Source organism: Cimex lectularius, unplaced genomic scaffold (assembly GCF_000648675.2).
Source record: "Cimex lectularius strain Harlan isolate CLEC.00 unplaced genomic scaffold, Clec_2.1 scaffold216, whole genome shotgun sequence".
NCBI lineage: Eukaryota > Metazoa > Arthropoda > Insecta > Hemiptera > Cimicidae > Cimex > Cimex lectularius.
Genome location: NW_019392801.1, coordinates 604762 through 619695, shown reverse-complemented (window position 1 = coordinate 619695; position 14934 = coordinate 604762). Strand labels below are relative to the sequence as shown.

Below are 14934 nucleotides of genomic sequence, written 5' to 3'. Positions count from 1 at the left end.
GTACATCTGCTCCGCAACCGGTCTTCTTGTAACTTACATCCAAGTATACCTGTTTTCGCCTTTTCATATGTCCAACGTGGGTGCATTTCATGGTCGCTCCAGCAACACTTGGGTGTATTTACATGACGGACTTGTTTGGTATTTAATTTGGGGTGGTTCGAGACGATGATGGTTCAGACTGCCTTGCCTACACGAGTCCTCTGTGGACCCTCTCGTCGTGCTCTTGTAGTTGAGATTCCCTGAAATTGAGCTTACCGATAAAACGGTTGTGGGTCCCGGGCCATTAGGTCTGTAAAATACGTCCCAACCTTACCTGGCCCAGGCGATCCTAAGCCACTAACATGCAATAAACAAAGGGAAACGGGTCGGATCGTCGGAGAAGCTCATGTCACACCAAGAGCATTAACGGATGACCCTCGGAGGATCTGAATCGTGGGGATCATCTTCACCCGATTGGACATGCTAGGTTGACACATGTACACTTTTGCCTCAAAGCCTATGTATTTGTCCATGCTGCAAAAGGTTGCTGGAAATTTCCCGATTAATTGACGACATTCCTTAGCTCAATATACAATCGTGCTAGAAAACGGCACCGGGTATTCTAACTTCCCGTTTTATATTGGAAATGAATGTATTTATTAGAGTGAATGTAGTGTGAAAGCCAAAGGTGAAATATCGTACTACACTACCCTAGGGTGAATGGTATGTATTTAAGAATGAGGCGAATCAGCTCACGTTAGGGGCTTAAATAACCTCCCTGTTCACCCGATTAAGAATAGGCCATGCGAGGCTGACACACACTTGGGCCAAGGCCCGTGTATGTGTCCAGCATGCAGAGAAAAGTAGCTCGATGTGCCCCACCTAATTGAAGGGTCTAATTCCCAGGCTCCAAGAAGATGGTGTATAGTAATGCCACCTGATATGAGAATCGTGTTGAGCAAGGCACTGAGTATTTGCATCTCCTTTTCCAATTCTTGGAGAAAACAGAGTTGTGTATACCTAGTTGTGAGTGAATGTACTTATTAGTGTAATGTGCGGTTAGGGTCAATCAAGTACTCCAACATTTAGGTTAGTTGTATATGGAGGAATGTTGAGTTCTCCCCATCGTAATTGAACGAGCAGTGAGCATATTTAAGAATGAATGTGAGTACTAATGGATTTGGAACAGTGTTGGGTTCTAAATTGACTGTTAACAGCACCCCACCCCCCAGAGACCAAACTCAGTGGATAAGACTTATAAGGTCTGCCACACTGCCAGCACTCAAGTCTGCCGGCAATTTACTGTAAATAGTAAAAGCTGGAATTGCCGATGAACTATGAGAAGAGAATAGACTCAATCCAAATTTTATATATTTCACAAAAAAATACTGTTGTATACTTAATTTCTATGAATTAGTAAATGTATACCCGAATGGTTTGAAAGATATAAAAAATAAATACTTTCTTCAAGACATTTTTGTAATTTTTAAAAAATCCTTAACAATAAAATAATGTTATTATATAACTGTCACTTTTATTATCATTTTTCATTATAATTTTATACATCTTGTCTGCTGTATAGAGAAAAGAAGATTACAAAAATAATATTTTTATCGCTTTTGTAATTTTTTTTTTTTTTTTAACAAGTGTCATTTCAAGTTCCATGTTGTAGCATAAGCCAATATTCATGCACAAATACATGCAAACGTTTTTTTCTCACTTACCTCAACCGTTTTCAAAACGTTATTTATTAAATTGGTCATTATTTCAAGGAGAGCAAAATCTAAAAATTCGTACAAAAAAAGAGGGTAAATCTCAAAAATGTAATACACATCAAGGGCTACATTTATTACAAAAATCTGGAATAAAATTTTTAAAAATAAAAGGAGAATCCAATTAAAATACACTGTCTTCTGCTCACTTGGTTTGCAATTCATCCTCATAATAATTTAATTTTTTTTAAAAGGATTCTTTCTGGTCTGTTCATAATATACATATATATTGTATATGTATATTATATTCCATGTATAAAATAACAATTAATTGCATAGTTTAAAACAGTACGAAAATATGCAATATAATTTAGTCTTTCACAAATTCTATCTTATCCGTATAGGATTTTTACATTATATATATATATTTTTTTTTTTTTGTTAGCTCTTTTTATTTGGAGTAACCTGGTACTTAAAAGTCTTCAGGCCTTATCATACAAATTCATTTTTTATTATATATATTAATTTGTTTTTTCTTTTTTGTTACAAAAATAAACACATTTTTTCTCATAACTAGTTCAATACATACAGTATGTAAAATGTTTAAAAAAACACCAACGGCAGAAAAAAATTTAAGACCAATATAACAATGACTTGTACACATATTTTGTACAAAAACAATAGAATAACATATACAAAAATATTCAATGCGAATGAAGGTGTAATTATTCTAACATTCAAGACAGATTCAGTTTAGTTGTTTATATAATATAGGACTATCATTCCTTTTTACAATATTATTAAATACAAAATAAGTGTTTCCTTGCTGTAACTGAAAAAAATTTCCCTCAATCGAGTCGGATCCAACGGAGACATTCAGTTAAAATTAAAACATAACTCAAGTATTGAAAACATCGTTTAAATAATCACCACCTCAGAAATCGCACACTCAGTTGCGCCGGTACGGATGGTACTGCTGTGCAGGAGCCGCTGAGTAATTGCCCCTCTGGGGTCCTGGGGCCGCTGTGTAACTTCCGGGTGTATCTCCACCTGCGTTTGCAGTAGACAAAGTCAGATATGGGACAGCACCAGTGATCATGCATGGCGGATATTCGCTCAATCGGCCATCGAATTTCGTATCTATTCACAAAAGGAAGGAAAAGGAATTAGGATAAGGAAAGGTATGTATTTCAAAGGAATAATATTGATCTTTTTTTCTTTTTTTTTGGAATATTTGTTTTGACAGATTGTTTATAAAAGCGCTTACTGTCTTATGTTATATAATAAAAAAAATTCATTCACACATTATAATGTACAAAATGAAAAGAAAAACCGTGAGAATCAAATGGAAATGATACATTTTTTTTACGCTTAAAACAGTAATAAAAAAAGAAACAACATTAAGTTCTGAAGGAGAAAAACACAAAATATACTCACTTTCATACATCATTCCAACAAACATACAGCTAGGGCAGACATAAGGCTTAATTTGTAAGGGATATTGTGAATGATACGAAATTGTTTACCTTCACAAAAAAAAAAATTGTTTTTCGTGGAAAGGAAGATAGAGAAAGAGGAAAAAACAGCAAGTTGTTATTTAAATGAATATAAGTGAAATTAAGAAAGCGGTTAGAAAAGAAAGAAAAAATGAAAACGCCTATAAATAAGGTTTTGGGACATAATTATTGTACAACAGAAAACAGTTGTATTTTATTTTATGAAAAACCAATTCTGTCCTTTGTCTGTTTAAAAGTGAATTTTTTTTCAAAAAAGTGTAATTTATATAAAGCATACTGTACATACCTGCAGTGTTTTTATTCAAATTTTTTTTTTGTGCTGTTAAAGGAAATATGTTTTTGGTTTTAATTAATTAAAATTCCTACATCAAAATCTACATAAATTTTTGTTTATTAGTTTTCTTTTAAGGGGCAACAATAACAACGATAAGAAAGATGAAATAATTTAAGATATTACATAACAATTCATTTGAAGAGAAAAAGATTTAAAAAACATAAAATTAAGAATATAGCAACAATTGAAGACTTTTTTAAAAATACGAAATAAAATACCTTCACATCTATTTGGCAACAAATTTTAACAAATTCTACAAAAAAAATGAGTTCTTTTATAATTTAGATATTCTACTGAATATAATAAATAAATAAAAACTTATGTTTAAAGTAAAAATTATAAAACTATTGTTTGACGTCATGCTGATAAAATAAAAATAAAAATACTAGAAAGTGCAAACTACTAAATCTAGGTTGAATTAAATATATATATGTATATAATATAAAAGTGGACAAGTGCAAAAACCCAAAATGAAAAATTCTTATCCATAAATCGATTCATGATTCAGTTTCATAAATGTTGAATTATTATATACAACAAAAAAAAATGATTGGGGCTAATTAACATCCAATGGTCAGGAGAGAAAGAAGTAGAAAAAAAATACTGTAAAGTCGGAAAGGAAAGGGAAGATAATTTAGCAACACTGCAAGTACTTGCTGCTGATATCAACAAACCGGCCATTTGTTTTTTTTTTATATTAAAAAAAACGAATAGTAAATCACTAAAAAAAAAGTTAATGTGATTGATGTTATAGGCAAACCAAACTGAATAATAAATCATGATTACTTCAACTTGCCCTCAAGGAATAGAACAATAGTAGTATAATTAATAATGATAAACAATAAGGTGAGTACTCGCAATGTTGCCGAGTTAAAACAGGATATTTAAAACAAAGACAACTTTTGTGATCTCTCATCGCTATATTGCGTTCAGCATCATTAACACAATAATACATCGTCTAATAGGAATTTTCTTACGTTTTAATAGCATCACGGACTTGAACTTTTGTCAAGTATTTATAGAAAAAATACAAAATAAAACTCTCAGAATAAAAACAGGCAAAACAAACATTTAAATAACCATAATCAATAATAAAAATAGCAGTTTAAAAATTACATAACTCCAATAAGTGGAATCTTACAATTGTACTCTGTTCCAGTCAGATATAGTTAGATATATTTCTAAACCTAAATATTTATATTAAGCCTGAATAAACCTATTTAAATTTAATTATGATTAATTGTATAAATTACTTATTTTACCTTTAAAATTTAAATGTGTAATCCTAGGATAAAAATAAAATTTGTACAATTTTCTGATAGTATTTAACAAAGTTCATACTAAGTAATAATCTATGTTTTCAATTTTATTTTACTTATTGCTCCTTATATAAAAACAATGGCCTCTTAAAATTAATGACTGTTCACTTATTATCATTATTAAATTACAGAGGAAGGAAGGGATATCTCAGGGCAAGTGGGACAACAGGTTTAACATTCAGGGACAAGTTAAAGTAACCACAATTTCATTAAATATACTTAATTACGATTTGTTTTACCTTAAGAAATTTCCTATTACCTGTATGTACAATCAGTCGATGGATCGTTAAAAACTAAGCGATTTAAAAGACACTTTTGCTTGTCCTTTGTTTAAATATGTAATATTAGTACATTTATAATAATAATAAGGACATTTACTTTTCACTATTTATGTTAATTTAATTAGACAATAATTACGCCCTAATCTCACTTATATTTGACCAATAGGTCGGAGATAACACATGGCAGGCCTGTGTCAATCATGAGGAGGGCCATTCCTTAAACTCATAAGGCTTGTTGTACCCACCTCCTGTACCTTGAGCGCCACTTTCCGGCCCGTAATTTCTTCCGCCGCCGTAGCTAGTAGATTCCTACAACAGAGGACACACAACTGTTGAGCCGCCCGGTCTTAGAAACACCAATTAAGTCTGATTTTGGCTATTACCATTTATTTCCTCTGTTATCTCTTACAAAAATCAAATCCCCTCCTCCCACCAGCAGTATAATAGAGTAATTAAATATATTAGATTTTTTTCCTTTTATGTTTAATTTAGTGAATAATTAATTGTAGAAATTTTGAGCTTTCATTTGGAAATTAAATTCAATACAATAATTGATTTGTTTGTTATTCAGTTGTATAAATGAAAAAATAAAATAAAAATATAGCACAATTGCAATAAGTGTGCTAATTTCACTAAAATATGTTAATGGCACAAATGTAAAAAAAGAATAAAAAAAGAGAAAAAAAATAGCTCAAATGTTATTCCTATGAATTTTAATACATTTAAACAATCTGCTTTTATAGACTCTTTCAAAAAAATATATATTCACATGTTTCTATCAACATACTTTTACAACTTTTTATTCTTTATATTTTTTTCATTAAAATAGAACTGTTTCTGTTAACTGTTAAAATAATGAAACAAACAGAAAAAAAATCCTAAGAATTTAAAAACGTGAAACCAAGCTACAACAAAAGCGAATTTTTCCTACAGTCAACCTTCCCCCCTTTAAGCTGCAAAAACTTTTGCCCCTAACGAGTTCGGGTAAAATATTTAGTGTAAAGAGTGAGTTAGTAAAAAAGACTACATAAAAAGTCAGTGGCACTTTATGAAAAACATCTAATAAATATTTAAAAACTTTTTTTAAATATATTTACCCTGTATTAAAATACAAACTGATCCAAATAATTTTAGATTTTTAGTCAACGTAAGATAAAGCTTGTTTCCTTTGGTGTTCAGGTATTTTTGTTACGAACGAGATCTGACAATATAATCATATAAATTTCAGAACTCTAGCAGAAATCATCACTACACCAAAAATTAATTTTTAACATTTAACAATTTTTTTAAAACAAATTCCATTTATTATTTCTTTTTATCTTCTTTTTTATTATTTCCGCAGGTGGGCAACAATTTTTGAAAAATCTTTTCAAAGTAAATCCTGTACATATGTTCTCTATGTACAATATTTAATGTTAAAGATAACATTTTTCAAAACCAGGCAATAGAAAATTCTAGTAGTTTTATTTATTTTAATAGATTAACAATTATTTTATTTATATGAATATTTTATAGGGAAAAAATTAATAAAAGCCCCTTTCATTTCCCTATGTACTATTTTTTTTCTCTTGTTCTAATTGGAAAAACTTGTGAATGACAAGTAGTAAAAAAAAGTTGATTCATCCCAGATTTTAATAACAAAAATTAATGTTTTTTAAAAATTAATTCTCAGCTAACTATGAGCTGTTTTTTTTTTTCCAGAGTATTTCAACTACGAGGTTATATGAAACCTCGGGGGTGTTTTTGAGGCAAAGCCAGTTGTAAGTACGTTGGGTTCAAAAATGCGAAGCATCGAACCTGGGACCTTTACCTTAGGTGATGTGTGCCATGTCAATGCATAAACTGTTATTGCCACCCTAGCTAATTATCATTACAGTAGTATTATTTTTATTATTTAATCCTTTTTTTTTTCTTTTTTTTTAAAGGGTGTCCATTTTACAACATAACAAATGAAAAATTTTTTAGTTCAGTTGTTAAATTAATCCAAACAAGATCTGATATAATCACTTTAAAGTTTAAGAAATCTATCAGAAATCTTTAACACACCATGACATATTGTCTCAACAACTAAAAAAATCTTTTAAAAAAAAGTCCTAGTAAATTTCTACCTTTGTCTTCACATTCTCGATCCCTCAAACAAATGTTTGCACCACATCACTCAATGGAAAGAGGGGGGGAGCCTCTATATCTCGAGGTTATTTCACCTGTGAGATTTTTATGAACCCTCGAAGTGCCGGTACCTACCTAACAGCGATGAACGCTGTGTCAACGCCTAAACTGTTGCGGCCACCGACACCCCCATCCCCGAGGCTTTTTTGACAACTTTATATACAGGACCTTTTGAATTTTGAATTTGGGGGAGGAATAAAAAATTCAAGACTGCTTGATTCGAACCTGGTACCTTGATCTTACAGTGATGAGCGTCGTGTGAACGCCATTGCGGCCACAAACGTACCCAGGAAGGTTTTACTGCTCTAAGTACTCATTAGTAACTTGAAGTTTTCTATTCAAAAATTTGGGGGGAATTTTTTTTCCAGACTAGTCGTTACCCACTTGTTCACACGCATTAACTACTTGGCCAATGTGATCCCCTCCTAACTGTTCTTAACAAAAAAAGTTGCCGACAAAATTTTTAAAAAGAAGCAACCTTTGGAATAATAACAATTAAAAACAAAGTTAATAAGAAAGTTATAGTTTATTTTATTTTATTATGTTTTTATTTAAAAGCTATTCAACTATATAATTATTTTGTCAACTGAAAAAATTAAATCATAGCAAGGGTTTTTTAATTAATTATATATTAATCACCTATTGGCTCATTCTCAAGACTAGAATAATCAATGTTCAATAAAAATTATGTGTAATAATTAAAAATAGGCCTTTTTTGTTTATATAATTTTATCACTCAATTTAACAATGTTAGGTTAACCTTAACAATTTCCAGGTATTTACAAAGCAATTTAAAGTTTCCTTTTGGTGCTCAGTAATTATTTTAATACGAACGAGATCTGATATTATAATCATGTAAAAGTTTCAGAACTCTAGCAGAAATCATCATCACACCAAAAATTGGTTAAGTATAACAATATAGTAATGTAAGTTAAAATATAATGAACAATCATTTCAATGCTCAGAAAACATAAATAATATTAGGACTTGTATTGGGGGAAGAAGAGGCTTATTTTTAATGAGGGTATTTCAACTATGAGGTTACATGATTCCTCAGAGTGCCAGTGTTTTTGGAGAAAAAAAAAATTGTAACGTCGGGTTCGAATGCATTGCCGCTGGATTCATCATCCTGGTACCTTCATCTTACAGAGATAAGTGCCGTGTCAACGCCTAAACCATTAGGGTCACCGATACACCCAGGGAGGTTTAAATACTTTAAGTATTCAATAGTAACGTTTTCTATTTAAAAGTTTGGAGGGCGATTTTTTTTAGACTAGCCATGATTCAAACCCAGGACCTTTACCTAACAGTGATGAACACTGTGTCAACACCTAAACTGTTGCGGCCACCGACACCCCCATCCCCGAGGCTTTTTTGACAACTTTATATACAGGACCTTTTGAATTTTCCCTCCTTTTTGCCATTTTTCAATTCGAATCCCGTTGATGACACTGACTTTTTTTATCTCAACTTAAAACCTTAATTAATTGAATGATATTAATTCAAGCGGACCACGAAAAATAGTGAATTTATATACACGGTTGCGCGCAATCTAATAATTCTAGTTTTAATAACTTAAAAATGTTCACGAATTTACTAAGTAATTTTAATGTTTTGGTGCTCAGTACTTATTTTAATACGAACGAGATCTGATATTGTAATCACATTAAATTTCAGAACTCTAGCAGAAATCATCATCACACCAAAAATTGGTTAAGCATAACAATGTAGTAATTAAAGTAAAATGAACAATTATTTCAATGCTCAGAAAACATAAATAATATTAGGACTTGTATTGGGGAAGAAAAGGCTTATTTTTAATGAGGGTATTTCAGCTATGAGGTTACATGATTCCTCAGGGTGCCGGTGTTTTTAGAGAAAAAAAAATTGTAACGTCGTAATCCAGCACTGCATTCGAACCTGGGACCTTCCATCTTACAGTGATGAGTGCCTTGTCAACGCCTAAACCATTAAGGTCACCGATGCACCCAGGGGAGGTTTAAATACTTTAAGTACTCAATAGTAACGCTTTCTATTTAAAAATTTGGAGGGCGATTTTTTTCAGACTAGCCATGATTCAAACCCAGGACCTTTACCTAACAGTGATGAGCACTGTGTCAACGCCTAAACTGTTGTGGCCACCGACACCCCCATCCCTGAGGCTTTTTGACAATTTTATATATAGAGTTGTGCGCAATCGAATAATTCTATTTTTATAGCTTAAAAATGTTCACGAATTTACTATGTAATTTTAATGTTTTTTGTTTATATAATTACATCACCCAATTTAACAATGTTAGTTTTAACAGCTTAACAATTTCCAGGAATTTACAAAGCAATTTAAAGTTTACTTTTGGTGCTCAGTAGTTATTTTAATACGAACGAGATCTGATATTATAATCACATTAAGTTTCAGAACTCTAGCAGAAATCATCATCACACCAAAAATTGGTTAAAATATATTGGAAATTGTCCAACTGTATTTATAAATCCATTAGATGTCACGGTCTGATTGACCAAATAATTTCTTTCAATTAATTAATCTTTATGTAAGGTATTGGTTGAAATGAAAAAGCTAGTGTCACGTTATAAATTTTTCTCAACTGGAAAATTAAATCATAAAAAGGATTGATTAATTAAATTTACCTTAATGACCTAGTGGTTCTTTCTAAATATTAGAATAATCATTGCAATATTTAATTTAAAAAATTTACAATAGGTCTTGCATTGCATAAAAAATAGACCTTTATACCTTTATTTTATTATTATTATTTTTTTAATTGCCAACTGAAAACCCAGATATTGGATGAGCAATGAATCATACATTGCTAATTTTTTCTTCTTGTTTTTATCATAAGTACTGACTCTCATTAATGAGATGCATTACAATGTTAATATTAGACCTGTATTGTACAAATAGCCATTGTTTAAAGTTATTGACACATTAAATATTTCTGGAAATTTAATGATTTATGGAAAGTATAAATTTTATTATTTTCTTTTTTGTTTTCAATCTAAACTGCTATTGAACGAGGTCTGAGAATTATAATCACAGATGTTTCAAGTAACTTTTATTTATATTTGTTTATATAATTCATTATTGATATTTTATTAAAGTAAAAATAAAATTTAAGCGAGTTTTGTTCTACCTTTCCCACATAGTACAAACAATAATTGTAGCGACTGACATTTGAAATTTGAACTTTTCTTCAACCCCAGGTCAACGAAAACGACCAAACCAGTGGAGAAAAAAGCGAGCCATTGTATAAATATTTTAAAAAAATTCAGTTTAATTTTTGCAATAATTCTCTAATTAACAAATCTGCTGATGGAGCAAAAACTGAAAAAGTTTACTTTTTCTTTTTTTTAGAAAGAAGTATGTTCAATAATTTATGTTATTCAAATGTTTTATTGTCTGATTGATTCTTTGGTTGTATTTTCTTGAAAAATGGGTACGAATTGTGACGTAAGGGGACATTATAATAAGACAATGTTTAAATTTGATGATCCCTTGCTAAAATTTTGAGTTTAAGATGTAATAAAAAAAAATATCAAATTTAATAATTATTTTTTTACAAATTCTTAAAAACTTTCCTTTACTGTTTATAGCTCACTAATAAATCACTATACCGGAGAAAAAACTAATAAATAATAACCTGCAACTTGAATAATAAAAAAAATCAAGGATCCATGCCATGTTTTGTTATTCTTGTTTGCCGATGTCTGTCGTAATTGTTGTAAATTGTTTGTGTCTGTTAAAGTTTTAAATCAGGGGAAATAAAGCTGAAAAAGATTTTTAACAGGAGTCGGATAATAGGATTTTTGGCCTGGTTAATTATTGTATGAAATTAAGAGAATTTGGCGCAGCCAAGATGCTGGAATTCGCCAAACTATAAATTCGAGGCTTTTTTTCTTTTCAATGTTAACAAATTTTATAATTTTGTAAAAACCAACTGGTCATTTATTTAAAATCCAATTTTTAATAAGTTATAAAAACAAATTCATCTAGCAATTTTTAATTTGAGCAATAACTTTACCATTGCTTAACACAAAATAGTAAGAAAAAGATCACACTAAACTAATTTTTACAATTTATCACTTTTTAATTAAGGCCCAACCTAAAATATATCATACAATTAGAGGAGCAATGATTGTTGAATATTATTCATTATGAATTGCAAAAAGGTGAAAACTAAAGGCTAAAACTTACTTGTTGGTATCCAGTGTAGCCAAAACTATAGTCACTGGATTTAGGTGGAGCAGTTGCTCCTGGAGGCGTTGGTCCCGACGGAGCACCTCCAGCACCAGCCCCTCTTGAGTACATATCTCCTAAAACAAGAAAATTCAAAGTTGAAGCTCATTATTGATGATTTTTCTTTTCTTTTTTTACCTTGAGGGCCGCCCTGGGTCGCAGGCCCATTCTGAGGCATGTTCCAATTCCAATTACTGCTATACCCTGCTTGATTGGAGCCTGACGGAAAGAAGTCTGTAAGTCTTTTCAAAGTGGAAGATAAAGTAACGTTGAAAATACGTACCGTATGACCCGTAACCAGTTTGTTGGGGAGGGGCTGCGTAATTAGAGCCCCACTGAGGTGGCATCTGCTGGGCTTGTGGTCCGGGAGGAGCTCCCCAACTCTGATATCCACCGTGCGCTGAAGGGTTACCATAACCTGAAAATAAAAACATTCTCAACAGAGGAAAAACAAAAATTATATTTAATAGATCATTACAGATATGTATAATAATTTCACCAAGTTCTAAAAACATACAATTTCATATAAACTAATGGTATTAAAAAATTTTAAAAAATGCAGGTTAGCTAATTTATATATAAAAAAATTTCATAAATGCACTATACTAATTTCATATTTGATATCAAAACCTAGATAAAGTAACAAAATAATAGACCAACTAGTGAAACCATCCCATATGTGGAAATTGAATAGATATTACTACATGCTCTTAATTTGATCAACACTTAGACAAAAAAAAAAACAGTCACAATAATAAAAGCCTCTTTAAAAAGGCAGGGAGCCTGAAACATCTACATCACACTTTTGAACATATTTGCATTTTTGTAAATAAATTATTCTTATTTCTTCTCAAAGAAGATCCGAGCTATTTTTATGTTTCTGAATCAACCAATGAAGAATTTTTTTAATAGGAAAATTATTAAAAATGATATCAACTGTTCAACCCTTCTAGAATTTTTTGATCTTCATTTAATAAATACACTACATAGAACTTTTTTATTGCATGTCGTTCAACTACATATGGAGAACTGTAGATGGAATAATGAACATAGCCAATAATTCCCTCAACTAAATTTTTTCTCATAATTTAAGATTTCATTAAACAACTTAACTTGTAAAATTCTTTCTTTTTTTTTAATTTTTTTAATGCATTTTTATTTTATAGAATTTTTCACTTGAAAGATACATTTTTATTTATAAACATTTAAAAATGTTCGTTATTTCAACTAAATTATTGGCTTATTTTTTTTTAATTAATTTTTTTTTTACTTGTTATATTCTTCATTNTATAAAATGCAAAATAATAGTTTCTATTTTACTTTCTTTCTTTTTAGTATTTTTTTTCTCCTTTGATATTTATTCAAAAATTAAATAGATATATATGTGCATATTTAGATTTTATTTCACAAATAAATCTGGTCTCTAATTGTGTAAGAATTATTTGGAGATCGTGAGATGCGGTCTGTTGTGACAAAGTTTTAGAAAATCGTTTTCTTTATCGCGCCGTTTCAATTTCAACCTTTATTGAGATCAACTTCAGGGCCAGGGATTTATAAAATTTGTTTAAATTTTACAAATAAACGTAGGAGGCGAGAAAAAAAATTTATACAAAGCTAGAAAATTTTAGATTAAAAAAAACGGTAAAAAAAATAATTAGTCAAGCGGACCACAAAAAATAGTGAATTTAAAAAAAAATTAATTTATACAATGCTAAGTTGTGTAAGAACTTGGCTATTTGACAATAGCGACAGCGCTGAGAAACATCTACGAATGTCTCTGACTACCAGTCCCTAGTAAAATCCTCGGAGTGTTTCTACGGTCTGAAACCAGTCACAAACCTGGTCTGAAAATGTGACGAAAAACTGACAGTTTGAGTTTGGGTTGGAGCATCACGGAACGCCAAAACTCAGCTGCGCATGCACCTGCCAGATTGCTGACGGTTTGGAAAATTGATGAAAAAAAAACCTTAGGCTTTTAATTTTTAATATTGTCACTCATACCAACAATAAATTAATTAATGAGGGTGAAGTAAAAAATGTATCAGTACACCAACTAACAACAAAATATATTAGGTTTGGCTGATGAAATTCCTTTGTTATGATAATATTTGATGGGTAAAGAATTTGCGTTAAGTTGAAAATGAATATAAGGTTATTTTTATTTGTTTATAATAAACTGCTTCATAGAAAAACAAGCTAATTTTAAACTTTTTTTTTTTTAATTTCAGCACTAACAAAAACTATGTTTACAGCAAGAATATTCACCACAGTTGTAAAAACGAAGATAAAATTTAATAAAAACATTACTTTCCAGTCCAATGGTTTTAGAACAAGTCGAATTTCCTAGTTTTAGGCAAAGACAGTTGAGAAAAAAAAATTAGTGTCACGAGCGAGACATTACACTAATTTTTCTTCTCAACTGTCTGCATAAAAATTGGAAATAATAATAATAAATGATAACTAATTAAATAATTATACGTGACATTTCAAATGAATACTAGAAAACCAACATACATTTGTATAATGTATAAAATATGCATGCAATTTGGATTATATTACTGCCTATGTTTCTACTTTAACGCTGCAATTACTCTAACGACTAGAATAATTATTACTAATGCTTTTTATTTTTTATTTTAGTGAATAATTAATACGTGCAAATGGTGTGTCAGTAATCCTAATAACTTTTCATTAAATTCTTAACTCACCCGATTCATATTTACTCTATTATTTATTGGTTGTATTATGTAGCATAGATGTTTTTTAACGAATTATTATAAATCATAAAATAATGAAAAGTGTTATTTTATGGGTTTTTTTTATAAAAAAAAAAACTTTATTTTTTATTATTCTGTTTTATTTTTACATTAACATTTCAGATTTTAATGTAAAAATAAAGCAGAAAATTTAAAAAAAGAAGAAAAAAATGAAAAGTTTTTTTTATAAAAATCAACCAAAATATATTAATATTATATTATTAATAAATAATATTTAATAAAGGAAATCCAACCAGAGAAAGAGTCTAAGAACCTAAGCTTGAGCGACAACAACTAATTGTGAGCAAAAATTTATGGTGGAGAGTTTTGCAAAATCCTCGACAAAAACTCAAGATGTACGAACACTTTAGTCAAATTATAGAAAATTAAAATTTTTCAGCTTATACTACTAAATCCTTCCGTAGTGAAGTGTAATTAAAATATACAAATTGTAATGAAATTTTGCTTTTCGCTCTCGGCTTATAGACCCATGGTGATCGTGGGTTCGATTTGCACTGTTGCCCCTGGCCTTTTTTTTACACAACTCTCCCCCCAAAACTATATATCAGAAATAATCAACATAATCATTTTCTGGCTAATATGCAAGCCCATAAG

The 14934-nt window shown here is 30.2% G+C and overlaps 1 protein-coding gene across 6 annotated transcripts in view; it reads right to left on the bottom strand.

The window, feature by feature from the left end:
• Positions 1–1788: 1788 nt before the first annotated feature.
• The window catches only part of LOC106669223 (heterogeneous nuclear ribonucleoprotein 27C), a 33747-nt gene continuing 20601 nt past the window's right edge, over positions 1789–14934 (bottom strand). For 2 of the 6 annotated variants that reach the window (XM_024228071.1, XM_024228072.1), the window contains 5 exons: positions 11847–11981; positions 11702–11782; positions 11522–11640; positions 5388–5451; positions 1789–2831 (listed from right to left, as the gene is read on the bottom strand). In XM_024228071.1, the coding sequence (XP_024083839.1) occupies positions 2641–2831; positions 5388–5451; positions 11522–11640; positions 11702–11782; positions 11847–11981 (590 nt within the window). In that variant the 3' untranslated portion in view covers positions 1789–2640. Of the gene's footprint in view, positions 2832–3113; positions 3218–5387; positions 5452–10305; positions 11430–11521; positions 11641–11701; positions 11783–11846; positions 11982–14934 lie in introns of those variants that run through there. The other 4 variants (XM_024228073.1, XM_024228074.1, XM_024228075.1 and 1 more) reach the window with 4 other exon arrangements.